At 50.3% G+C, this 26,737-nt stretch overlaps 1 protein-coding gene across 2 annotated transcripts in view; it reads left to right on the top strand.

Annotated features, from left to right (window-relative positions):
• The first annotated feature begins 3,617 nt into the window (after window positions 1-3,617).
• LOC128822976 (zinc finger protein 420-like) overlaps window positions 3,618-26,737 on the top strand; it is a 68,825-nt gene continuing 45,705 nt past the window's right edge. The window contains exons 1-5 of one of the 2 annotated variants that reach the window (XM_054004912.1): window positions 3,618-3,691; window positions 6,146-6,228; window positions 8,100-8,226; window positions 17,601-17,714; window positions 18,122-22,780. In XM_054004912.1, coding sequence (XP_053860887.1) covers window positions 6,163-6,228; window positions 8,100-8,226; window positions 17,601-17,714; window positions 18,122-19,767 — 1,953 coding nt within the window. In that variant the 5' untranslated portion in view covers window positions 3,618-3,691; window positions 6,146-6,162 and the 3' untranslated portion in view covers window positions 19,768-22,780. Of the gene's footprint in view, window positions 3,692-6,145; window positions 6,229-8,099; window positions 8,227-17,600; window positions 17,715-18,121; window positions 22,781-26,737 lie in introns of those variants that run through there. The other variant, XM_054004911.1, reaches the window with a different exon arrangement.

The raw sequence follows: 26,737 nt of genomic DNA, 5'->3' as shown, positions 1-26,737 counted from the left end.
CTGGAGGCATCATGCCCAGCTGGAGGAGACATACTGGTGCTAGCTCGGATCAAACTGGAGTGCTAAAAATAGAAGTGTAATGGCATGAGCACCAGGAGGGGCTAGTCACCTGAGTGCTCATCAAGGGTCTCAGGTGGGATCACACTCAGGATGGCTAGCCCCTTGCACCACTGTGGCTCCATTTCTATTTTTAGCACACTAGCCTTGATCAGCGCTAGCACAGGTATGTCTACACAAGCCGGAATTACACCTCCTTTTTCCAGTGTAAACAGACCCCAAATCACGGGGATACTTCCTTTCGTCCGCCCTCTGTAAACTCTTTGTACTCTATATGTACAGCTTCTAGCACAGCGTGCTAGCCTGACTTCACGTGAGGCTTCTAGGCTCTACTGGACTGGTTATTAATAATAATTTATGTGCCACCAAGAAATAAGGGAACCATTGCCTGGAAACCAAGCGTGCGGCACTAAAGTAGGCACCTGTCACTTGGAAGTTAACACGGCTTCCAAGCTTTCTGTTTTCTCGATCAGGACATCCAAGGGGACCTCGACAGAACAGCAGAAAAGCCACAATCTGGTGGGCAGAGCTCCTGGTGGCTCTGAAGCCCAGCTGGTGCCGGCGGAGGAGGTGGAGAAGGAAGGAAAAGGGCGGGGGGATGTTTTTTCTTGTGTTCTCTCTTCAGCGTCATCTTTTCTCCGCGAGCAGCGGAAGCCCGGGGAATGACTGTGCCACGGTTGAGCCGCCGCTCTGCTCTGGGGGCGAGGGGTGACAATTACAAACTACTGTATTCTGTGATTTACTTTCTAGAATCTAAAGTATATCTAAGTATAATCTAAAGTTCTCCTGTGAAATGCCGGCTGTGCAACCCTTCCGTGGCTGGAGCATTCTTATGTTTTTATTTTAAGTACAAATAAATATGTATAACGAATTTAAAAGTATGTAATTAGTGATTTGGTATGTTGGGTGGCACCCCAATTCCCCTCTGCACCGCCGTCCTGGCCTTCCCTGTCCTGGCAAAAAGCTTCCGAGCAGCACTGACTTTGGGAAGTGTTAAATGAGATTAAACGGCTCAGATGAGGTGGCCGAGTGGCTAAGGTGATGGACTGCTAATCCGCAGAGATTTGAATCCCATCCTCATTGGATGGTTACAGTCTCTACCCCTCCTTCCCATAGAACTCTCTTCAGCTTGGTACCCAGCCCTTTCCCCAATGAGCCTTCCTACCCACAAAACCCTTCAGAAAACAACAAACCTCAGGCCTGGATCCGTGTTCCTCTGCTTTGCACACTCCCAACACAAACCAACCTTCTCAGGCGGGGGCAGATCCAGGGGTGGGATGGTTGAATTTGCCCTGCCAGGCTCCAGTTTGACACCTGGGCCAGCCCTGCCTCCTACAGCCAGCGGGTGTAGTGCCCAGCCAAGCACTGGTGAAACAAGAGGTGAAAGGCCCAATTCAGCCGCAGACAAGTAACATTTGCAGCTGCCTCTGAGGGACGTGCCTGTGTCCACATTGGTGCTGAACTTTGGTTTGTGGTATTATTACAGGAACACAAAAGAATCTGTAGCAGCAAAACCTGTCACAAAACTTTACATGTGCACTTTCTCCCCTGAGCATGGTGCAAACAAGACAACGAGCTACAGATGCCTGTTGCCCTGGTTTCTGACTTTCTCCAGTAAGACAAGGATGCGTCCTACAGCTCACTACATGGTCCTGTCCCCTGCAGTGTGTTTAGTGACCTGCTGGGATTTGGGTTATTGAGAATGTGATTATCACACAATGTGACTGACATTAAACCCATTTTGGACAAGGTAAAAAAAAACACACCTTGCATTGGTCAGGAATGGAACCAGGGTCAACTGCTTGGAAGGCAGCTATGCTCACCACTATACCACCAATGCAGCTGGCAAAATTATTTTCTCCTGGGTCTCACATGTACTAGGAAAAGGGTTGGATGCTGCATGGACATAGCACTGGCCACCTGTCGGGCCTTAGGCCTGTTGATAAATGAGCAGAAATCAACATTACTTCTGGGTGGAACTGGAAGCATTTCACACAATGCAACCATGGTGTCTTCAATCTCTTACTTAGCAGCCTAAATTTGCCTTCCAGGACCTCTCTCCTATCCTTCCCTATATCATTCATACCTACATGTACCATGACAACACTTTCTTTCACGGGATTTTTCAATGGCCCTTGTTTGCTGTTGGCCCTGTCATCTCTGTGTGAAAGGCTGGATCCCGCACTGCTCTCCAATGCTCCGCTAACTGTCATTAACACATCCCGAATGGCAGTGCCATTATTCGTGAAGCTCCTAACTCAACAGGATTCACAGTTGCCTGACGTGCTGTCTGCCATGGATAGGAGCAATGTTAGATTACTTTTGGCATTCCTGGAAGAGCTGCACATGGTGCACCATCGCTTTGGGGCTCGTAGAACAAGCACTGAGTGGTGGGATCGTATTGTCATGCAGGTCTGGGATGACGAACAGTGGCTACAGAATTTTTGGAGGAGGAAAGCCACCTTCCCGGAACTGTTTGCGGAGCTCGCCCCAGCACTGAGGCGCAAGGACACCCAAATGAGAGCTGCCCTCTCGGTGGAGAAGCACATGGCGATCGCAGTGTGGAAGCTGGTGATACCAGACGTTTGCCGGTCGGTCGCGAATCAGTTTGGAGTCGGGAAGTGAGCTCCCGGGGTTCGCGGGCTCAGCAGCGTTGCTAGGGCGACGTCAGAACCGCACCCTCCCCGGCCGCCCCGCGCCAGTAGTCGCTAAGGGCTGCGCATGTGCGGCGCCCGCCCAGAGCCAGCGGGAGACTCCATTTCCCAGCAGGCCCCGCGGCCGGAGAAGCAGGGGGGGGGGCAGGCTGGCGGCCCCCAGCGCGGCCGGCAGCTATGGGGGGAGGGTGGGCACAGCCAGAGGAGCGGGGGGGGCGCGGCTGGAGGAGCAGGGGGGAGCGCAGCATGGCGGCTGGCAGCCGCGGCCGGAGGCGTGAGGGGCGGGGCACGGGGGTGGCACAGCAGGGCCGGAGGAGCCATGGGGGGGAGGGGCGGGGTGGTCAGAGGAGGAGCCAAGGGGGGCGTGGCCAGAGGAGCCAAGGGGGGGCTCCTTTTTTATGTTTGCTCCCCCTCCTCTTAGAAGCTGGCTACGGCACTGCCAGGGCGCAGCGCCCAGGGCAGGGGGAGGGTCTGGGGCTCCCCAGAGTGGCCCAGACGCCCCAGCAGCTCCAGCTTCTGCCCAGGGGGCGGGGCCTCGGGGAAAAGGGAGGAGGAGGGGTGGAGCCTCGGTAAAGGGGGAGGAACGGGGCAGGGCCTTGGGGAAGGGAGGAGTAGGGGCGGGGCCTTGGCGGAAGACAATGAGAAAGGGGCGTGGCCTCGGTAAAAGGGGAGGAGCAGGGGCGGGGCGGGGCCCCATGACTGGGAGGGGGCGGTTGCTCCCAGTGTTCGCGGGCTCAGCAGCGTTGCTAGGGCGACGTCAGAACCGGACCCTCCCCCGGCCGCTCCGCGCCAGTAGTCGTTGAGCGCTGCGCATGCGCGGCGCCGGCCCAGAGCCAGCGGGAGACTCCATTTCCCAGCAGGCCCCGCGCGCCGCCGAGCGGCAGCTTCCGGGCAGGCGCAGCTCGCCCCGAGGAGAGGGGGCGTTTCCCCGCCCCTAGCCCTGCGCGCGCGGCAGAGCCGGGCCCGGGGACCGACAGCGGGTGAGTGGGGACCCTCCACCCGCGGAGCCTCTTCTGCCCCCCGCCGGCACCGCGTGTGGCCGGGCCCCGCCCCGCACCTCCCCTCTAGTGCGCGTGCCCCCGGGACCCCTCTGCTCCCGCCCCGGCCCCCCCGCGGCCCGAGCCCGTGTCCGTTACCTGCTCTCACCCCCCCCGCCTGTTATCTCCGTCACCGGCCCCGTGCCCCTCCCCCCCCCTGTTATCTCCGTCACCGGCCCCGTGCCCCTCCCCCCCCCTGTTATCTCCGTCACCGGCCCCGTGCCCCTCCCCCCACCCCGTTATCTCCGTCACCGGCCCCGTGCCCCTCCCCCCCCGTTATCTCCGTTAACAGCAGCGTGTTTGCAGGTGAAGGCGACTCGCCCCACAGTCGCTGCGGGGAAAGAGGCCGAGCGGGAGGCAAGACCAGGTTTCAGGCCCATGCGGAGGGGGAAGAATCGTTCCCCGGAACCGCTGCGGCTGGAGCAGAAGCCACGGGGTTAACTGGCAGCCGGGGCGGGGCAGGTCGGACAGGAGGAAACACGTCCCTACTGTCGGGGGTTCAGCGCTGGGGTAAATTGCTCAGGGAGGTTGTGGAGTCTCCATCATTGGGGATGTTTAAGAGCCGGATGGACAAACACCTCTCAGGGATGGTCTAGATAATACTGAGTCCTGCCTTGAGTGCCAGGGACTGGACTAGACGACCTCTCGAGGTCCCTTCCAGGCCTACGATTCTATGAAAGCCGGGGGCCTCCCGCTCGCTGTCTGGGGTACGGTGTCTCCCAGCTGCTAACAGGACACTGCGCTGGGCCCTGACTGACTTTCCCTGTCCCCAGTGCGGGGTGAGGGGTTTCCTCCCCTCCTGGGGCTGCTCTGTGCATGGCCGGGTCCCTGCTCCCTTAGGCCATGCCCAGAGCAGCCACCGCCTGTATTAAACCCTCACATGCTGACACTGCTTGTGCCAGACAAGTGCCCATAACCCAGCACAGACCGTCCCCATGAGGGGTCTTTCCCCCGGTGCTGAGCTGGGTCCCTGGGATCGTTATTTGCCAGGGACAGGACATGGGAATTTGTTGAGTCTTTTGGCTCCTCCATCCCCTCCCCTCTCCTGTTAAAGCAGCATTGGCCTGGACCTGTGTGAATGGATGGCACGGGGGGGAGGTGACAGAATGTAGCCCTGTGTCCACACCCTACACCCGATTGCAATAATCATTGTACAAATTATGCCTTGTGAGGGACCATTGGAAAACTCATAAATTTGCTGGTCATTATTATTCTGATAAAATATGTCTGGCTACATCCAAACCCCCATCCCTGCCCAAACGGTGGTTGGCAAATCACCCTGAGTCCTTGCCCCAGATGTGGGTAGCAGTGGTTGCGGGGAAGGGTGGATCCCCCATTATATGTTTTAAAGGATTTTGGCTCCTTCCTCCTATACCACATTTCCAGTCTCATCGACTCCAGTGTCTGGATTGACACTGCAATAAAGACAAGGCGTGACTCTGGATTAACATGAGGGAGGTGGTGTCATTAGTTACTGTCACTGGGGGCGCTGGCTGTTGCTGACGGAAGGGAGGCTGCTCTCTCTTACTTTCCACTCAAGGTGTCCAGTTTGAGTTTCTTGCGTCACACGCTGCTTCCAGTGTGATCTGGGAACGCTGGGCCGAGCAGCTCCTCTGCCCCAGCAGGGTCTGTGCCATGGAGAGACCTTTGTTAAAGCGCCTTCAGTGCCCAGCCAAGGGGAGAGACTTTCTCCAGTGGCTGGAAGTAGCCCCCTACAGTCACCCCTGGCTCTGCCAACACCAAACGCTGAGCCAGAGACCTCAGGGAAAGTGCTGGGGTTGGGCAGGGAAGTGACTCTGCACAAATATCCCGGGAGCCTCGGATTTCACAGCCCCTGGGAATGTGCTCCCTGGTTGTGAATATCCCTGAGGGAGGGCTGGTAGCTGCCTGTGCAGCAGTGAAGCGGCTGCCCTCAGCTCCTGCCAGGATCTGCCCAGGGAGCAAACTGGGGGATTCAGGAGTGGAAGAGACTGGGCCCCAGTGGGGTTTGCCCTTTGTGTGTCTGGAGGGTGGAGGTGTCAGGAAGGGAAAGGGGGGAAGACTTGCACTGTGTTGACCTCAGTACGTCGACCATGGCTCAGTGTTGCTTGGGGAAGGGGTGTTACCGTGTTGGCATAATGGACAGTTTACATTGGTGGGAGAGAAATTTAAGTGCAGAAACACGTGCAACTAAGTCAATGCCATGCAGCTTACGTTGACCTAGTGTAGATGAGGTCTTTATAATGTAGAGTAGGCCTGGGAGGCTTTAATCCTGGTGGGAAGACCTACCGCTAATAAAATCACTGTGGGAGAGCCTAGATAGTCACTTGCCATGGAAAAAAGTCTGGTGGGGCCTCTGTGTGAAATGGACAAAAGCCTCTTCTGAAATCTCTCCAATTGTTCTTTTCGCCCCGACAGGCTACAGAATAACGTCCATGTTTTGCTCTGGATCGTCCCACCCTTCCAGAGGAAAGGCAATGGCTGCAGCGGAGTTAGCTGAGGTATGGGATTATCGCAGAGCTGGTGGTGGGTTCTGGCTGGAGGGAGATGGGCAGTAAATCTACAGAAAGGTGGGAGCTCCTGGAGGTGGAATTGGGCAGGAAATACCCAGGGTGGGGAAGAGGAGGGGACAAACTTGCCAGAATGAATTCGGATTAGGCCCCACATTGAAGGAGCAGACTCCTTGGGTTTGGGTGTGGAACTTCCCCTGTTTGTGGAACAGGAAATAACCCCCTGGCCAGGGCTGCAAAAACTTCCCAGACTCCTAGTGCTGCAGCCCGAACCAACAGACACACTTCATCCACTTTGGGGGAAGGGATAGCTCAGTGGTTTGAGCATTGGCCTACTAAACCCAGAGTTGTGAGTTCAATCCTTGAGGGGGCCATTTAGGGATCTGGGGCAAAAAAAATTGCTCCTGCTAGTGAAGGCAGGGGACTGGACTTGAAGGGACTTTGAAACGTTATCCAGTTCTATGAGACAGGTATATCTCCATATATTTTATTTTTTATTTACCACTCTCCCAAACTCTGTCTCATCTGTAAACTTCATCAGTGATATTATGTTCTCTTCCAAGTCATTGATAAGCAAGTTAAATAGCAGAGGGCCAATAACCGATCCCTGTGGGACCCCAATAGAAACCCACCCACGTGACCATTTAGAGTTACACTTTGAAATGTATCAGCTGTTTTTGAATGTAGTTCATGTATGTCATGTTAATTTTGTATTGATGTAGTTGTTTAAGTATCATGCTGTACCAGGTCAAATACCTTAGAGAAATTAAAGTATATTATATTAACACTATTCCTTTATCGACCGAACTTCTGATCTCCTTCAAAAAAAGAAAAAAAAAATCCAATTAGTTTGTGAGGATCTGTTTTCCCTAAATTGTTGTTGATTGGAATGAATTATATTACCCTCTTTTAATTCTTTATTAATATTCCCCCTCTTCCCCCGCATTATCTTGCCCATGTTCGATGTCAGGCCTGTTATCTTGGTCATCCCTTTTACAATTTTTTTTAAATATAGGGGCAACTTTATTGTTGACTTCCAGTCTTCTGGAGTTTCCGCAGTGTTCCAAGAGCTATTGAAAAACAGCATTAATGGTCCAGAGAGCCCCTCAGCCTGCTTTTTTTAAAACTCTTGAATGGAAGATATCTGGAAGTGCTGATTTTAAAAATGTCTGACGTTAGTAGCTTCTGTTTAACATCCTCATGACTTATTATTTTAATGAAAAGAGTGGTGTTGTCATCATAAACATATCACGACATCATTTGCTTGTTTTCCCCAAATCCAGGAGTGAAATACTCACTGAACATTTTTACTTCTTCTGTATTATTATTGATAATTCTGCCCTTTCTGTCTAGTAATGGACCAATAACATTGTTAGGATTTTTTTGTTTGTTATTGATATACTAAAAAACAAGAACCCTCCTTCATATTTCCTTAATTCTGCTGGCCAGAGAGTTCTCCATTTGTTTCTTTGCTTCGCCTTATTAATGTTCCACAATTCCAAGCTTCTGACATTATTTCCTGTCGACTTCCTCTTTCTTCCAGGTGTTTGTTTATATATAATTTTATGGGGGGGAGATATTGGGATTGCCGCCAGGAGGCTGTCCCTGACCCTGCCGGGGACTCCATTTCCTGTATCAGCCTCTGGTTAGTAGGTGTGTGATGAATATGAAGACCCCTGCTCCCACTGGGCAGCGTGAGGGGCTCTCTTTTTCTCCCCTCAACCTGGTGCCTCCTGGCTCCTCAGGGTGGGAGTGGGACTGTGCTACCCTGTTGCTCCCAAGCTTCCATTTTCCTGTTCCTGCTCTCCCAGGAATCCTGGGGTTATACTAAATTACTAAGTGAGGGGCTCTTGCTCTTTCAGGGGCCGGTGACCTTCGAGGAGGTGGCTGTGTATTTCACCGAGTCAGAGTGGGCTCTGCTGGACCCCGCTCAGAGAGCCCTCTACAGAGATGTCATGCAGGAGAACTATGAGAATCTGACCTTGCTAGGTAAGGAGTCCTGTCCCCTTGGTTATTGGAAACTGTGGGTTCTCTAAAGAACCTCTGTAATAATAACTCTATACCAGGAGTCGGCAACCTTTCAGAAGTGATGTGCCGAGTCTTCATTTATTCGCTCTAATTTAAGGTTTGGCGTGCCAGTCATACATTAACGTTTTTAGAAGGTTTTTAGAAGATCATCATTCTGTAAGTCTGTAATATAGAACTGAACTATTGTTGTATTTAAAGTAAACAAGGTTTTAAAAAGGTTTAAGAAGCTTCATTTAAAATTAAATTAAAATGCAGATCTTATTGGTTTAGTGTGATCTTGCCCTTGATTTTCCTTGCTGATTTTTCCAATGGCACGGATTTGGATACTTTAAGCTGCACACGGGCTTCTGAGTGATCAGTTGTTAACCGGCTTCGATTGGGACAGAGGGCAGATGTCATGTGTGAAAATACCTGTTCACACAGGTATGTGGATCCAAATGCTGAAAGCATTGCAAACACAATTTTTTTCAAACAGTTACATTTCCTTGGCAGGGACGTCCAGCAGGTCAGAGTAGAGGCCCCAGGAACTCTCTCGGTAGCTTCAAGTGCACTCCACAGATCTCCAAACTTTGATGCCCCCAATTCTGAGCTTTTTAACTGAATGAGTTGCATTTCAAAATCTTCAACACTCATCCACTGAAATACAGACAAATCGAAGGTTCTTTCATTGAACTTTTCAGGTTTCATTAGAAAAGAAAGCATTGGGCCAAATTGCTGGAAATATTGAAATCTGTCAGAAAATTCTGATTCCAGGTCTTGCAGGTATATTCTAATCTCAACATCAAACCAGTGCGCTGTTCCACGTGGCGTGATAGTGATATAAGCAGCAAATCAGAACTTACAAATATTTTTAAGGTGGGGGTGCTGCTGCGCCCCCTCTAGCCCCTGTCTGCACCCCTCACTGCCCCAGGCTGGGGCCAGCTGCAGAGCCCCAGGCTGGCAGCCGGGACCCCAGACGGGCAGCAAAGCCCCCCCGGACCGGTGGCCGGGACTTGGGGCCAGCAGCAGGCTGAGAGGGGCCGGTGGCCGGAACCCCAGGCCAGCAGCCAGGGCAGTGTGAGTGCCACTGAAAATCAGTTCGTGTGCTGCCTTTGGCATTTGTGCCATAGGTTGCCTACACATGCTCTATACCTTTACTACTCATACATGTGTAGATTGGTTTCTGTGTCCTGTTCCCCTCCCCCTTTGACTTATGTCCCATCCCAGTATCATTTTTAGACGTACACAAATTTTAAATGACCAGTGGCATAACAAATTATTTTTTTAAACAATATATTTCATTTATCCTTATTGGATGCATTAAAGTCCAGCCCCTACCATTTGCTTTCTCTCTGAGGCCTATGACCATTGGATGTGGGAATTTTGGTAATATTTCTGTGATTCCAGTACATACCTCAGTTTCCCTCTGTGCTTGATATAGGATCATAGAATCACAGGGTTGGAAGGGACCTCGGGAGGCCATCTAGTCCAACCCCCTGCTCAAAGCAGGACCAATTCCCAACTAAATCATCCCAGCCAGGGTTTGTCAAGCCTCCTGTGCTTCACCACCCTCCTAGTGAAAAAGTTTTTCCTAATATCCAACCTAAACCTCTCCCACTGCAACTTGAGACCATTACTCCTTTTTCTGTCATCTGCTACCACTGAGAAGAGTCTAGATCCATCCTCTTTGGAACCTCCTTTCAGGTAGTTGAAAGCAGCTATCAAATCCCCCCTCATTCTTCTCTTCTGCAGACTAAACAATCCCAGTTCCCTCAGCCTCTCCCCATAAGTCATATGCTCCAGCCCCCTAATCATTTGTGTTGCCCTCCGTTGGACTCTTTCCAATTTTTCCACATCCTTCTTGTAGTGTGGGGCTCAAAACTGGACACAGTCTCCAGATGAGGCCTCACCAATGTCAAATAGAGGGGAACAATCACGTCCCTCGATCTGCTGGCAATGCCCCTACTTATAAAGGCCAAAATGCCGTTAGCCTTCTTGGCAACAAGGGCACACTGTTGACTCTCATCCAGCTTCTCGTCCACTGTAACCCCTTGGTCCTTTTCTGCAGAACTGCTTCCTAGCCATTCGGCCCCTAGTCTGTAACAGTGAATGGGATTCTTCCATTCTAAGTGCAGGACTCTGCACTTGTCCTTGTTGAACCTCATCAGATTTCTTTTGGCCCAATCCTCTAATTTGTCTAGGTCCCTCTGTATCCGATCCCTACCCTCCCGTGTATCTACCACTCCTCCCAGTTTAGTGTCATCTGCAAACTTGCTGAGAGTGCAGTCCACACCATCCTCCAGATCATTAATAAAGATATTAAACAAAACTGGCCCAAGGACCGACCCTTGGGGCACTCCGCTTGATACCGGCTGCCAACTAAACATGGAGCCCTTGATCACTACCCGTTGAGCCCGACGATCTAGCCAGCTTTCTATCCACCTTACAGTGCATTCATCCAGCCCATGCTGCTTTAACTTGCCGGCAAGAATACTGTAGGAGACCGTATCAAAAGCTTTGCCAAAGTCAAGGAATAACACATCCACTACTTTCCCCTCATCCACAGAGCCAGTTATCTCCTCATAGAAGGCAATTAGGTTAGTCAGGCACGACTTCCCCTTCGTGAATCCATGCTGACTGTTCCTGATCCCTTTCCTCTCCTCTAAGTGCTTCAGAATTGATTCCTTCAGGACCTTCTCCATGATTTTTCCAGGGACTGAGTGAGGCTGACTGGCCTGTAGTTCCCCGGATCCTCCTCCTTCCCTTTTTTAAAGATGGGCACTACATTAGCCTTTTTCCAGTCATGCGGGACCTCCCCCGATCGCCATGAGTTTTCAAAGATAATGACCAATGGCTCTGCAGTCACATCCGCCAACTCCTTTAGCACCCTCGGATGCAGCGCATCCGGCCCCATGGACTTGTGCTCGTCCAGTTTTTCTAAATAGTCCCGGACCACTTCTTTCTCCACAGAGGGCTGGTCACCTACTCCCCATACTGTGCTGTCCAGTGCAGCAGTCTGGGAGCTGACCTTGTTTGTGAAGACAGGCAAAAAAAGCATTGAGTACATTAGCTTTTCCCACATCCTCTGTCACTAGGTTGCCTCCCTTAGTCAGTAAGGGGGGGACCCACACTTTCCTTGACTTTCTTCTTGTTGTTAACATACCTGAAGAAACCCTCTTGTTACTCTTAACATCTCTTGCTAGCTGCACCTCCAAGTGTGATTTGGCCTTCCTGATTTCACTCCTGCATGCCTGAGCAATACTTTTATACTCCTCCCTGGTCATTTGTCCAAGCTTCCATTTCTTGTAAGCTTCTCTTTTGCGTTTAAGATCAGCAAGGATTTCACTGTTAAGCCTAGCACGCCTCCTTCTTGGAACACCATCCCATGGTCGAAGAATCCAAAGCCTTTTCTCCGACACCACCTGCTTAGCCATTTGTTGACTTGCACAATTCGACGGTCTCTACCCAGGCTTTTTCCCTGCACAGGGAGGGTGGACGAGAACACCACTTGCACCTCAAACTCCTTTATCCTTCTTCCCAGAGCCACATAGTCTGCTACATAGTCATATGACTATAATCAGAGTGTGAAGACCAGGACACATGAGGTGTTTTTGTTACAGAGCTGTCATGGGCTCACGCAGAGAGCTCGCTTGGAACTAAAAGCATGTCTACACTGCAAGCGCTACAGCTGAAAGTGGTCAGCCCAGAATTGTTCCGCAGACCCAGCTGTGTCTAAGTGGGTGCTAGGCTGACCTAACTATGGCAACGTCTGCACTACAGAGTTTCGTCAATGCCGTGTGTGTTGATTAAAGCAGGTTCTTCTTTGAGCGATGGTCCCTATTGAATTCCACTGAGGCTAATGCGCATGCGCCCTGCTCCCAGAGCCGGAGCTTTTTATAGTAGTAGTGTCTGTGGGGTCACGTGTGCGCCCTTGCGTTGCCTTGTGGTTTTGCCTGCGTCTCCAGTTCCCTCTCACCGCCGCCCGGTCCAAGTCAGAGCTTCTGCTGTCCTCTCGTCCCTGGTGACGCATTTTCTTTATTTAGTCAGGATGTAACCCGCACAATTTAACGCTCCCACCCTCTCCCCGTCCTTGTGGGTACAGAGGGACAAGAGGCCCAACTTCACCCCTCCCTGGGCTCAGGGCCAATATCCCTTCCTAGTGAACTCAGGGTGCTACAGGTCTGCAGGGCCCTTTCCCAATGAAAGAGCCTTACACAGTCATATCCTTAAACATGTTCATGTATTAATTAGCAACTAATCAACAGAATACACACGCCAAGCATCTAATGCTCACCCCTCCCAGCAAAGACAGCTGGACGTCTCCCGGTGGCCAGTCAGGATCTGCTCTCGTCCGGAGCTCCGTCTTCTGTGCAATATGGTCATGCAGGGTTAAAAGTCCTGGCACCTTTGGTCTTGAGCTGTGTCTCTGAGTTAAGTTCCAACGATCTCGTCTTCTGACCCCCCATTACGTAGTTAAAATGAGGATTTCTCTTATCTATGCTTGAACCAATTATAGCTATGCAAAAACACTAACCATTCATTTTCACTGTACAGGGGTTCACATGCCTAAGACCACCTATTGCATTAGCTTTTGTGTTTTTCAAAGTTAGTTAAAACTTCTCAAGGTCCACTTATCTTTGTGCTTTGTTAGTGGAATACACTGTCAGGGTAGAATTGCTTAACCAGCAGTAGACTGGGACTCTCTGCCTATGTAAAATTTCTTTAGCAACAGCAAAACATCCTACCTTTTATTATCAGACAAACTGCAGAAACTGAAGGCTAACGTATCCATTCTCTCCCCATTCTCATGACTTTGTGAATATCTGTCTGTCTATCTCCAATTAGTAGGGCTGTAGCTGCAGCTAATACTTTTCTATCTGTCTGCCAAGGCCAAATTCCCCTGAGTCTATAGTTTTGTTTCCAACGTATGGTGGTTGAGCCTAGAAGATGGCTGTGGGTTATGCTAAGTCCATACACCAGATGGCTGTGAGTCATGTCAAATCAAAGCCTCTCATTAGAAGGACTTTGTTGTTTTATGTAGTAGTTTTCTTGTTTCTGAAATTTTTGTAGGATTAAGGACTGGCGATGCCATAATGGCGGTTTCCTGCCAAACAATCCCCAACTCCCCGCCTCGCCCCCAGCAGCCGTGTCTGGGTACTCTCTATAGTCAGGATTTTCCTGGTTTCAATAGTGATTTTTCTTGTTTCTGAAAGTTCCGCTATTCTCAGGATGCATTTCCCCTCCAAACCCTCCTCCCACCCCTTCCCCCTATCTCTCCCTCCAGCACTCAGGTCTGGATGCTGGATTATGATTGAGAGGACAGGATTCAAAGTCTGCACTTCCTGTCCTCATTTGTTCTTCACCAATGATGAGCACCAATGCGGTCTGTATTGCTTGGGGAAAGCCCACACCACATCCAGGTGCAGCATCTGTCTCTGTTTCCGTGCCCCCGCATGCCCTCCCCTGACACACACCCTTCTCTCCCCCCCCCCACCCCCCCGTGTCTTGAGAAGCATCTCATGGAAGTCGCCCCGGTCTGGGTTTGAAGGCTGGCCCCGGAACCCCCCACTACATCAGACTGAACAGTCTAAGCGTGCACCTCCTACCGTGGAGCTTCAGTCCGGCTCCGCTGGCACCAGTGATACGGACCCCACGCCGGGGCCTAGTCATGAGTCACACAAAGACGCAAATAGGCATAGCAGTGAGTCTTCCTCCAGGTTGAAGGAGGATGCCACAGCGTCCATGAGTTCTGGCCAAGGAGAGGCACCCCGCTCCAAGAGCGACAAAAAGCAGCATCACTTGCTGCTCCGCTGACATCTGGTGAATCACCAGTTCTGAGATGTTTCCCCTTTCTGGCCCCAGTTCCATCCATAGACCTGGTGCCGTTGACTCCAAGGAAACGCTCAACTGCTCCCCCTGCCCCCCCGGGCCTCATGAACTGTTCACCCTGGGAAGGATGAAGTTTCCATGTGTCCTGATTCCCTCACCTACTGAGAGGGCCCCATCCCCTGTATCCAACCTGTCAACTCTTTGGCTGTGTTCCTGTGACGCTCCCTGCTCCATCAGCACCATCACTGATGCCGAACTTCAGTTCCTCCTCAGAGTCTGAGGGCCTGGACATTACGTATGGTCCGCTGCTTCCATTCTGAAGATGTGACTCTCAGAAGGTCCCGATGGCACCTTGGCAATACCCTCCCTTACCTCAATCCAGGAGCTGCTGGTACCTGACTCCCTGGGCACCAGCGCTGCAACAGCAGGATCCAACTAGGTTGGCCATATGGGAGCTTGTGGCCCCAATATTCTCCTTCAGAACAATCCTGTTCAGCACGGGAATCCTCTCCTGTAGCACAGACTTGTCCTTCGCCGAGTAGGCATTTGAAACCGGGATTGGACGATGCCCCGATCAGCCCGGCCCCGATGGTACTGACCGATTCGGAGGGATTTCTCTCATCATCCCGAGGCAAGGCTGTGTCATTGACTCTCTCTTCTCTCCCAGACTACTACTGTCAGGTTCAAGAGCTGCTATGAAGGACAGCTCAAGCTCTCGAAATACCGTTGGAGGAGATGCAGCACAAGCGGCACCACCTGCTGGACATTTTGCACGCAGTGGTACTGTTAGGGGGCTTATTCCTTCACCCTCTCACTTCCCTGGTCCTTCTCGCATGAACAGAGAGCAACAATACCCAAAATCCAAAGGTGCAAACAATTCGATGTTTATTGGGGTGAACTTCCAGCAGGCACGATTCCAGTTTCCTTCCTCAGTGTCCCCCTTCCCAGCTCTGACACCACAGAGCCATCCCTGTTCCCGTTCCCCCCTTAGCAAAACATGATTCCAATTTCCCCACCCCCATTCCCCCTTATTTCCTCATTGACTGCAAACTATATTGTAAAACTTATAGTTCTGCTTAGCTACACCTTAACCAATCATTTTACTGAAATTTAACTAATCAATCCTAACATACTGTAACATGGTTATTTAACCAATTATATCCCACCACCTTAATTGGTTTACACCCAACAAAATTCATTATACAGCAGACAGAAACAATCACAGAACGAGACAGAGATTATACAAACAATAGGGAAGTGGAGACTACAGTGATAGAACAATACAGAAATAAGGATTTCACATCCCAGCTATCAATAAGTAAGTTCTTGCCAGACAGGATGCTATCAAAGTAAGTTTCCTTTTACATCTTCTAGGCTCTTCCCTTTCTTTGGAGGTGATAGGAATATCAGGACAGGATTGTATTCCTAACAGCCCAGTAGCACCTTATTTCAATGTGACTAGTTTGGAATGTGAGGATGTGACCATACACTTCCCAGTTTATGGCTGGCCTCTGCTGCTTAGCCGAAGGCCTTAGCCTAAGAACCAGGCCTCAGACTGTCACAGTAAGAGAAGGCCCTTAGACAGACAGACTGATTTTGATTCTTCTTTTATATCTCTGTAACTAGCTAAGTGATAAGAATACACCTAAAGTCTCAAAGACAGGCCTGAATCTCTATATCCTAACACTCCACCCCTTTTTTTTCTTTTTCTTTTGGGATCCTCCTGCCCAGGTATCCCTGGAAAAGCATAGGACACATGGTGACACATTTCCTGATAGGGCCAGGCATCAAGGTGGAAGGTGTGATATTCCACTTGTCCCACTGCCCCTTGTGTAGTACAGTGCCCTGCACCTTCTCTCGTACGGGCATACCACACCTATTCCAATTAGTGTTCCCATTATAGTGGGCCCGAGAAGATTGGGTCCGGGTTGTCTTGCTGTGGGGCGGGGAGGGCTTACTACATTACTTATAGGTTATCTCCATATGCAGTGTAACACAAGTAGAGTTAACAATCCACAATGTACAGCAACACTGAGAGTCCTGACCACTGCAGTATGGTCCAACATCCGAGCCACCACCTTCGACAGGGTCAAGATCTTAATGTGTCCATTTGCTGGCAGTTGCAACAAGCTGCCCCTGCAGGTTTTGCGTGCTTTTGTCCACATCATAAGTCTATTGAATGTCCACAGAAAAATGGGTTATTGTCCAAACAAACTTAACCATTTGGTATGGAATAGGCAGTATGCCCTGGTTCAATTATTCACAGCATTAAGATTTACAGATCCATTTGTGCACCAAAGTCCAGATAGCAGAGTGTAGATGTGTGTAATTTGGTTAGGGGCTAGTGTAATTGTGTCCCCTAGTAATATGTACATTTCCAGAAAAACACCTCATACGCAGTACACCCAATTGTCCACCCCTTGACATAGGCCATTGATCCTGCTCCTCCATAGTCATAGGAGAGGGGCACATCCAAACATCTTTAATTTACATTATTTTACACACCCCTTCATTGATTCCCAGTGAGCTCCTCCCCAACCAGGTGGGATATGGGCCCATTCCACGAGAGTGCCAACATCGACTACTGCCGGGCTCCGTGACGTGACCCTTACGGACATATACGAGACGGCCACGTGGAGTTGGGTACACATCTTTTTTTCTCCTTATGCTTCAGAGTGTGGTTCTGTGGCAGACAGCTCATTCAGTGCAAAGATCCTCCACTCCACAGTTCCGTCGTCTTCCTCTCACCCTCTGCCTATCTAGGTACTACTCGTTACTCACCCTCGGTGGAATACAATAGAGACCATCACTTGAAGAAGAAAAGAAGCCTCCTCTAGTATGTTATTCCCCTGCTCCGGAAGTGCTGATCTGTGTAGGGAGTATGATAGAGGTATATAAAATCATCAGTGATGTGGAGAAAGTGAATAAGGAAAAGTTATTTACTTATTCTCATAATATAAGAACTAGGCTCCACCAAATGAAATTAATGGGCAGCAAGTTTAAAACAAATAAAAGGAAGTTCTCCTTCACACAGCGCACAGTCAACCTGGGGAACTCCTTGCCTGAGGAGGTTGTGAAGGCTAGGACTATATCAGGGTTTAAAAGAGAACTGGATAAATTCATGGAGGTTAAGTCCGTTAATGACTTAGCCAGGATGGGTAAAGAATGGTGTCCCTAGCCTCTGTCTGTCAGAGGGTGGAGATGGACGGCAGGAGAGAGATCACTTGATCATTACCTGTTAGGTTCATTCCCTCTGGGGCACCTGGCATTGGCCACTATTGGTAGACAGGATACTCGGCTAGATGGACCTCTGGTATGACCCAGTACGGCTGCTCTTTTGTTCTTATGGTAGGTTGTTTGTCAGCGGCCCAGGCTGGGAGCTACAACAGCAAAGCACTGTGAGGAACCCAGGATTACAGGGCAGGTGGTGACACAACCTTTCGGGGGTCTGGATTGCACCCCCAGAAATGTGACACAAGTATCCATCAAATTCAGCTGATCTCACTTGTTTTCTGTCACTTGTGCAGGGTTTCTAGTTTCCAAACCTCATGTGATCTCCTGGCTGGGACGAGGGGAGGAACCATGGGTCCCAGACCTCCAGGACTCTGAGGAAAGAGAGACCCTGAGAGAGGCCTGCACAGGTGAGGAATCAGTTAAACCAACTCAAAATCTGTCCCTGAATTAAGGAAATATTTGGGATTCCTACAAAGCCCCTGTGAGCTTTCTGAGTTCAGGGTTGTTCTCAGGAGGTGTGGCATCCTCATGGCAGACTTCACTTATGGCTTCCTACCTTTCCTGACTCTCGCCTGATATTAGCTCACTCCCCAGTCTGGTTTTTCCCCGAGTACTTAGTTGAAATTTAGACCCAGAATTGATCCCCTCGTCTCTCTCATTTGGGGAAAGGTTTGGGGGAAATTCAGCTTTCTTTGTTTGATCTCTCCGTCACTCACTTTTGTTTGTTCCCCCCTTTCTTCCATTCCTCTCTCTGAGGTTCCCTTTTCCTCTGGCAAAGGGAGTGACCTGTGTCTGGTTTCTCTCTCTATCCTAGCAGATGATGGGATGGTGAATGAGGAGGAGAATCCTCAACGAGACGATGCTGAGCAAGTAGAAGCACATGGGACATTCTCAGAAAGATCCAAAGGGAATGTTTCCTGGAGTTGTGCACAGGCAAACGACCATGAGAGTCAGCACAGACCAGGGAAAAAGTTCAGTAGAGGCTCAGACCTTATTAGACATGAGAGAATCAACACAGGAGAAACACCGTACATCTGCCTGGAGTGTGGGAAAACCTTCAAACATAACTCAGCCTTTATCATACATCAGAGAATCCACACTGGAGAGAGACCCTTCAGATGTACTGAGTGCGGGAAAGGCTTCAATACTAGGTCTCAGCTTGTCACACATCGGCGAAACCACACAGGAGAGAAACCGTACACATGCCCTGAGTGTGGGAAAAGCTTCAGTCGCAGCTCAAACCTTACCACACATTACAGAATCCACACAGGGGAGAGACCCTATTCATGCCCTGAGTGTGGAAAAAGCTTCATTTCTAACTCACAGGTGGTCTCACATCGGAAAATCCACACAGGAGAGAGATCCTATTCATGCCCTGAGTGTGGGAAAAGTTTCAGTCATAGTTCACAGCTTATCACACATAAGAGAACCCATACGGGAGAGAAACCGTACACATGTCCTGAGTGTGGGAAAAGCTTCAGTCAGAGCTCACAGCTTGTCACACATCAGAGAATCCACACAGGTGAGAAACCCTACACGTGCCTTGAGTGCGGGAAAAGCTTCAATCGGAACTCAGTGCTGATCATGCATCATAGAATCCACACAGGAGAGAGACCCTACACGTGCCTTGAGTGTGGGAAAAGCTTCATTCGGAGCTCACTGCTGATCATACATCAAAGAATTCACACTGAGGAGAGACCTTACAGATGCCCTGAATGCGGGAAAGCCTTCGTTTGTAGCTATCAGCTTGTCTCACATCGGAGAATCCACACAGGAGAGAAACCCTACTCGTGCCCTGAGTGTGAGAAAAGCTTCACTAATAGATCACAGCTGATCAAACATAAGAGAAGACACACGGGGGAGTCCCCCTACACATGCCCTGAGTGTGGAAAAAGCTTAAGTTCACACTCACACCTTAACGCACATAAGAGAATTCACACAGGAGAGAGACCCTACACATGTTCTGAGTGCGGGAAAAGTTTCCGTCAGAGATCAAACCTTATTGCTCATCAGAGAATCCACACAGGGGAGACGCCCTATAGCTGCCCTGAGTGTGGGAAAAGCTTCCGTCGGAACTCAGAGCTCATCATACATCAGAGAAACCACACAGGAGAGACGCCCTACACGTGCTCTGAATGCGGGAAAAGCTTCATTCGGAAAGAAAGCCTTATCACACATCAGAGAAACCACACAGGAGAGAGACCCTACACATGCTCTGAGTGTGGGAAAAGCTTCATTCGGAAAGAAAGCCTTATCACACATCAGAGAAACCACACAGGAGAGAGACCCTACACATGCTCTGAGTGCGGGAAAAGCTTCATTCGGCGCTCAGAGCTTAATAAACACCAGAGAGTCCACACTGGAGAGAGACCCTTCAGATGCCCTCAGTGCGGTAAAGGCTTCACTTCTAGCTCACGGCTTGTTTCACATCAAAAAATCCACACAGGAGAGAAGTCCTAGTCGTGCCCTGTATGTGGGAAAGGCTTCAGTCAGTTCACGGATCATCACACATCAGAGAATCCACACAGGAGAATAACACTATACTTGTATTCAGGAGGGCTGCCCAAAGATTTTTTGTTTTGGGTTTTGTTTTGGTAATACGTTGGCTAATTCCCACATATTGGTCTTTAAGGTCAATTGCACCATTTCCTTTACTGTAGTCTCTCAGCTCCCTTCTGGTGAGTTGCCGCCTTCTATCTTTTGCAGCTCACCTTACTTTGGGGTGAATCCTGTGATCCTTTCTAACAACTCCTTTGTCTTATGAGTTATGGGAATGTGTATCCCTCTTGACAGAAATGTCCATCAATCCGAGTTGGGAGAGAGAGGGTTTACCTCATCTAGCTACAGTGAGATAAAAACTATCTGTGCCTTGTCTCCACCAGAACTCTACATTGAGTAGACCATGTCTACACTACCACTTATGTCGGCAAAACTTATGTCGCTCAGGGGTGTGAAGAAAAACCCCACTCCTGAGTAACAAGTTTTGTCGGCATAATTGGCAGTGTGTACAGCGCTGTGTCGGTGGGAGAGCTTCTCCCGCCCACATAGCTACCACCGCTCAATGGGAGTAGTTTAATTATGTCGACGGGAGAGCTCTCGCCCGCCACCATAGAGCGACTTCACAAGGGAACTTACACCAGCGCGGTTGCATAAATACAGTTGTGCCACTGTAAGGTCGAATGTAGATACAGCCTAAATTGCTCAAATTAGCTATCTTGGTGTAAAAACACAACTATCTTTTCAGGGCAGACATAACCCAGGTGCAGTGGTCTGGTTAGCTTTCCCCTTGTGCTGACCTGATCTCCATCACCCTTCCTAGTCCTGATAAACTCTGAGCATCACATTGCAAATTTCCTGGTTGGGCGAGAGTCTCATTCCCAGGTTTTCTGACATTACTTGTGGTTGTTCTGAAGAAGAGGTAGTTTTTCTACCAGTCTTCTGATTTGTATTTCTGAGATGTAATTAAAAGGCAGGAGGAAAGGTAGAAAAAAAGTATCATTTCAGCCTTTCCAGATGGAAAGATTGCCTGATTTTCCCTATTATGATGATGCTAAAACCTTTGTAACTAACCTGACTGAATTGTAATGAGGTGGTGCTGAGTGAAGAAGGTTTGAATGGACCAGAGGACAGCGTAATAGGAAAATCAGCTCTAATTTGGCATCATGAGATGTAAGATGCTCTGGAATTTCATTTTATATGATACTGAAACTGTCTTATTCACTTGTGTGTTGTGGGTTTTTCTTTCCTGAGGGCTTTTGATAACATAACTGGATATTAGTTTTTTGTGATAGGGTGAAGTTCAGGTTTTTGGTGGATTTTGAGACAAATGACCATTTATTTCAAACTATTTCTTTTTGTGCGTGTCTTTTTTCCACTCCTCCATTATGACATGGAGAAAGTTCAAGAGCAGTTCAGTCATCAGGAATGAATACTCAAAGCTATTGGATGTGCTACCAGAGAGAGAGTAGCATTTTAAAATTGTACATCTAACTATGGAACGGAATTGAATAACACTGTGATTATATAGCCGTGGTCTACACTGCGAGTTTAGCAGCGTTAGATCGATTTTAACCCTGCACCCGTCCACACGACAAAGCCATTTTTTTGACTTAAAGGGCTCGTAAAATCGATTTCTGTACTCTGACGAAGGGATTAGTGCTGAAATCAACCTTGCCGGGTTGAATTTGGGGTAGTGTGGTCGCAATTCGACGGTATTGGCCTCCGGGAGCTATCCCAGAGTGCTCCATTGTGACCGTTCTGGACAGCGCTCTCAACTCAGATGCACTAGCCAAGTAGACGGGAAAAGGCCTGCAAACTTTTGAATCTCATTTCCTGTTTGGCCAGCGTGGCAAGCTGCAGGTGAGTGCAGATCTCATCAGCAGAGGTGACCATGATGGAGTCCCAGAATCGCAAAAGAGCTCCAGCATGGACAGAACGGGAGGTACGGGATCTGATTGCTGTATGGGGAGATGAATCCGTGCTATCAGAACTCCGTTCCAAAAGACGAAATGCCCAAACATTTGAAAAAAATCTCCAAGGGCATGAAGGACAGAGGCAATAACGGGGCCCCTCAGCGGAGCCGCACGAAACTTAAGGAGCTCAGGCAAGCCTACCAAAAAACCAGAGAGGCAAACGGCTGCTTGGGGTCAGAGCCCCAGACATGCCGCTTCTATGATGAGCTGCATGCCATTCTAGGGGGTGCAGCCACCACTACCCCACTCCTGTGCTTTGACTCTGTCAATGGATTATCACGCAACAGGGATGCACATTTTGGAGTCGAGGAAGAGGAGGAGGTTGAAGCAAGCAAGCAGAGAAACCATTTTCCCCGAGAGCCAGGAACTGTTTCTCACCCTGGACCTGGAGACAGTACCCCCCGAACCCACCCAAGGCAGGCTCCCGGACCTGCCAGGCAGAGAAGGGACCTCTGGTGAGTGTACCTTTGTAAATATAATACATGGTTTAAAACGCTCATAACTCCCGCGGTGATCTGAGTGGGCTCCATGCTTGCCGTGTTATGGCATCTGCAGGAGAGCAGACTGGCAGCAGAAGCGGCGGGTGGATGATGATGCTGACAGCAATATGGCGCCAGCACGGAAAAAGGCACAAAACTATTGTCAGCCGTTGCTTTCACGGCAGGAGGGAGGAGCGAGCAAGGGGTAGGCTGGCAGCAGAGGGTACTGTACGACTGCTAGCCGTCGTCGTCTCCTGGGTGCTCGCCAGCAGACAGTGCAGTACGACTGTAGCCGTCATTGTTTCCAGGCAAACTGAATCTCCATGAGACGAAACTTAAGAAGAGAATGACCTGGAGTCATTCCCATTTATGTCCAGGCGCCCCAACAGACCTCACCGAGGTCGGCCAAGAGCACTCAGGAGACGACGACAATGACGACAGCTACCAGTCGTACTGCACCATCTGCTGCCTCAAGGCAATGAGCTGCTGCTGTGTACCAATGCAGTCCCGCGTCTGCCAGCACCCAGGACACGTACGGTGACGGTGAGCTGAGTGGGCTCCATGCTTGCTCTGGTATGGCGTCTACACGGGTAACAGAGGAAAAAAGCCGCAAAAGGATTGTCTGCCATTGCTTTCACCGAGGGAAAGGGGGGCTGACGACATGTACCCAGAACCACCCGCGACAATGTTTTGCCCCATCAGGCATTGGGATCTCAACCCAGAATTCCAATGGACGGCAGAGACTGCGGGAACTGTGGGATAGCTACCCACAGTGCAATGTTCTGGAAGTCAACACTAGCCTCGGTACTGTGGACTCATTCTGCCGACTTAATGATCTTAAGTGGGGACACACACAATCGACTGTATAAAATCGATTTCTAAAAAATTGACTTCTATACATTTGACCTAATTTCGTAGTGTAGACATACCAATAGTTTGGGTCAATATTGTCTCTGATGATTCAAGGACAATATTCCACAGTATGTGACACAGAACTAAGCAAAATGCTCATGTATATGGGTCGCAAGGCAGTTGTGGCCCAGGCCTACCAGGAGGTTACTTCTGAAGAGCTCTCTTTCGTAATCAAGCAATAGCCAGCCATGCTCACCTGGGAAGCCAGCAAGCAGGAAATTGAATTTAAAATTCCCAGGGCTTGCAAGGGTTTGGGTGGGTTGGCTACAGGGCAGTGGAGTTCAAACCGCTGACCAGAGCGGCAGCATGGGAATTGTGAGACACTTTCTAGAGGCCAATAAAATCAAAAATATAAGGTGTGGTGTCTGCACTGGCTGTTTGTCAACAATAAAGGGAGGTGAAAAGACAAAAGTCTCCCCTGGGGTGGAAGATTTTGTCACCAAAACTGGGTGGTTTTTTTTGAGAAAAGTTCAATTGCAGTGTGTACGCTATCGCTGTTTTCTCATCAAAAGGCAGTTTTTGGCAGCATTTTAAAAAATTTAAAAATAAGCCTTTGACAGCCAGAGAATAACAGAGTTCTCACTCTTTTTGGCTGGGTACAGCAAAGTCAGATATTTTATTCTCTCAAGCAGCTGCGTAAAGGGAGAGAGTGCACTAGGACACAGGGTCTCCTGACAGCTTAGAGTCCTTAAGCAAACAATGGGCAATCATCAAGACTTTGAAGTAGACCTGTTTTCGAAGCATCACCGGTACTTAGCTACATGGATTAACAGGGGGTCAGGGTGCAGTGTGCAGCAGGGGGCTCAGGGCAGGGGGTCAGGGTGCAGGGTATGGCAGAGGGTTGGGGTGCAGGAGGGGTATGGCATGGGGCTCAGGGCAGTGGGTTGGGATGCAGGGGGGGTCGGGGTGCAGGAGGGGTGCGGGGTGTGGCATGGGGCTCGGGGCAGGGGGTTCAGCTGCAGGAGGGGTTTGGGGGGCAGGATCTGGCCCGGCATGTACTAGGGACAGGGCAGGCTCCCTGCCTGCCTGCCTGTCTGCCCTGCCCTGCCCCCGCGCCGCTCCGGGAAGAGGCTGGAATGTGGGGAAGGGGGGGGCAGAGGGGCTGTGTGTTGCTTCAGGCACCGCCCCCAGCAGCTCCCATTGGCTGCAGTTCCCCATTCCCGGCCAATGGGAGCTGCTGGGGGCGGTGCCTGAAGCAACACACAGCCCCTCTGCCCCCCCTTCCCCAGGTTCCAGCCTCTTCCTGGAGCGTTGTGGGGGCAGGGCAGACACGCAGGCAGGGAGCCTGCCCTGCCCCCGGTGCACGTCCGGCCGGATCCGCTAAACACTGGGGGAGGGTGGGGGGCCGCAGGCCGCGTGTTTGAGACCCCTGGTTTAACCCTTATTTAGTTGAGTTGGGTTTGTAGTAGATTAGCCTTCAATGTGTATTCTTGATTGGATTAGTTCATTTGAATAAAGCGTATAAAAGAGATATTGAGTCATATTTCTTTTAATAAGTAACATGGGCTGGAACCATAGAGATTCTGGGTGAAGCCAGTCCACCTCATAACTTCATCATTTCCCTCCAAATTGACCCTTTGGTTTTCACAGGTGCCACCTCTCACTCCAGCTTCATCGGGGGGAGGGGGGGTTCAGAACTTCACAAGAGAAAATAAATCCCCCCTACCCAGGCTTTCGGGAGTGTGGATGAGAGGTGTGTTGCTAAGCAGGGAGAAGTCACTGAGATGGAGGTGTTTGGGTTCGTGCTCTGCAGTGTCTGTCCTGGCGAGGCCCAGTCTGGGCCCCTGTCTGATGTTCCCTCTCATTTTTTACATCCATTTGCGGAATGAATTTTGTTATGTGCCCCAATATGGAGATGGTGTGTGGCAGGGGTGGGGCCAAGGGGTTCAGAGCTAGGGTAGAGGGTTGAGGTATGAGGGTGGTGTTATGCTTATAAGGAGCACATGGACTCTTTTTCAAGGGGATAAGGCAATACACCGCGTATATTGAGAGGACAATTTAAGCATTAAAATCAGCATATGTTTCCATTCATATACACACACACCAAAAGGTTCTGCAGCTGGTTCTTATAGTTACCAGTCCTTAGTGTTGCTCGGTCCATTCCAGTGGCCAGTTGAAATTGCAACGAAGGAGGGGAGGAGCTGGAGCTGGGTCTCTGTCAGACGCGTCCGAAGCTCCGATGTTGATGCAGAACAAACCCAAAGTCCCATGGGCAATACACCCTCCTTTTATAAGTTCCCATACAAGTTTATGAACCTTGGTGTGTCACACCGGAGCTGTTAGTCAATAGATAGTCAAGGTTGCTCCCAATCAGCATTATTTTGGGTTGTTACTGGGAGTGTCCGGAGTTGTTTCTTATCTCATCCCTCTGGCTCCGCTCTTTATCTTGTCCTTGGGGCGTCTGCCTTTGCTTTAGGGTGGGTGCCATGTGGGTGATTCTGATAATAAGGTTAGTGCCTCTCGACTTCTCCACTCCCCTCTTGACCATCCGGCCCATCAGTACGGGCTCCTGCTGTCTCTTCTCTGTTAGCATGCCAGACATTCTTCACTCACACACACAAGAGTAAATCATTTCAAAAGCAAGAATTGCAGCCATAACACGTCTATACTTCTAAAAACAATCAGTAACACGTAAAGCAAAGAATAAAACCAAAGCAATTTCTTCTTACTAATTCAAAGCTAACAAAATAAGAAAAATGGAGCACAGTTTACTTGAGACAATTTCTCCCCATTAAGCTTTTGGCCTATAGTGTGAGGGCCCTGGCTGAGGGTGCGGGCTCTGGGGTGGGGCCAGGGATGAGGGGTTTGGGGGTGCAGGCTGCCCTGGGGCTGCGGCAGGGAGAGAGGAGTTCCCCCCAGACCTCTCTCACTGCAGTAGCCGGGACTGGGGGAGAGCACCTCTCCCCACACATGGCAGCTCTGGGGCTGGGGGTGAAGCACCTCTCCCCAGCCGCGGCATCTTAGAGGGAATTTAGCCCAGGAGTTGTGCCAGGCCAGGCCAAGCTGAGGCTGGGGTGGGGTCTGGTTTGAAGGGCTGTAAATGGAGGTGAAAAGCTTCCACTTCTCAGACATTGTGGGCCTGGCAGAGTAAATGTAGGGGTGTTAACAGCTACAACACCACTGCGTAAAACAGTGTGTGTTAATGACATACTGGGGTGTACAAGAGTTTGCCGGGGCTCGACCCTCTCCGGGGCAGCGGGGAGCCACACCGGCTCACTATACACCGGTGAGTTAGGGAAATTCGTCCGGCCATGGGGTCTCCCTCAGCAGCTCTTGCTGTAACCGGAAGAACACGGTACGCCCGGCCCTGCTCAGGGCGGGCAATAATGCTAAGACAGGAGTTCAGGCCCTCAGTCAGGGCTGAGCAACAACCGAGTACAAAGTATTAAGTCCGGGCCCTAGGTGAGGGCAGGGCAACAAACGCTGAGTCAGGAGCTCAGGCCCTCAGTCATGGCTGAGCAACAATAGTAGGCCCCAAGCCTCAAAAGGCCTGGGAGAGGGGGAGACTGCCACCCACGGGTTGGGTGGCAGGGGGGACGCAGGCCCTCCCACTCCACTGCGTCCCAG

Source organism: Malaclemys terrapin, chromosome 15 (assembly GCF_027887155.1).
Source record: "Malaclemys terrapin pileata isolate rMalTer1 chromosome 15, rMalTer1.hap1, whole genome shotgun sequence".
NCBI classification, from domain to species: domain Eukaryota; kingdom Metazoa; phylum Chordata; order Testudines; family Emydidae; genus Malaclemys; species Malaclemys terrapin.
The sequence above is the reverse complement of the archived record's forward strand: the minus strand, read 5'-3'. Positions and strand labels throughout refer to the sequence as shown.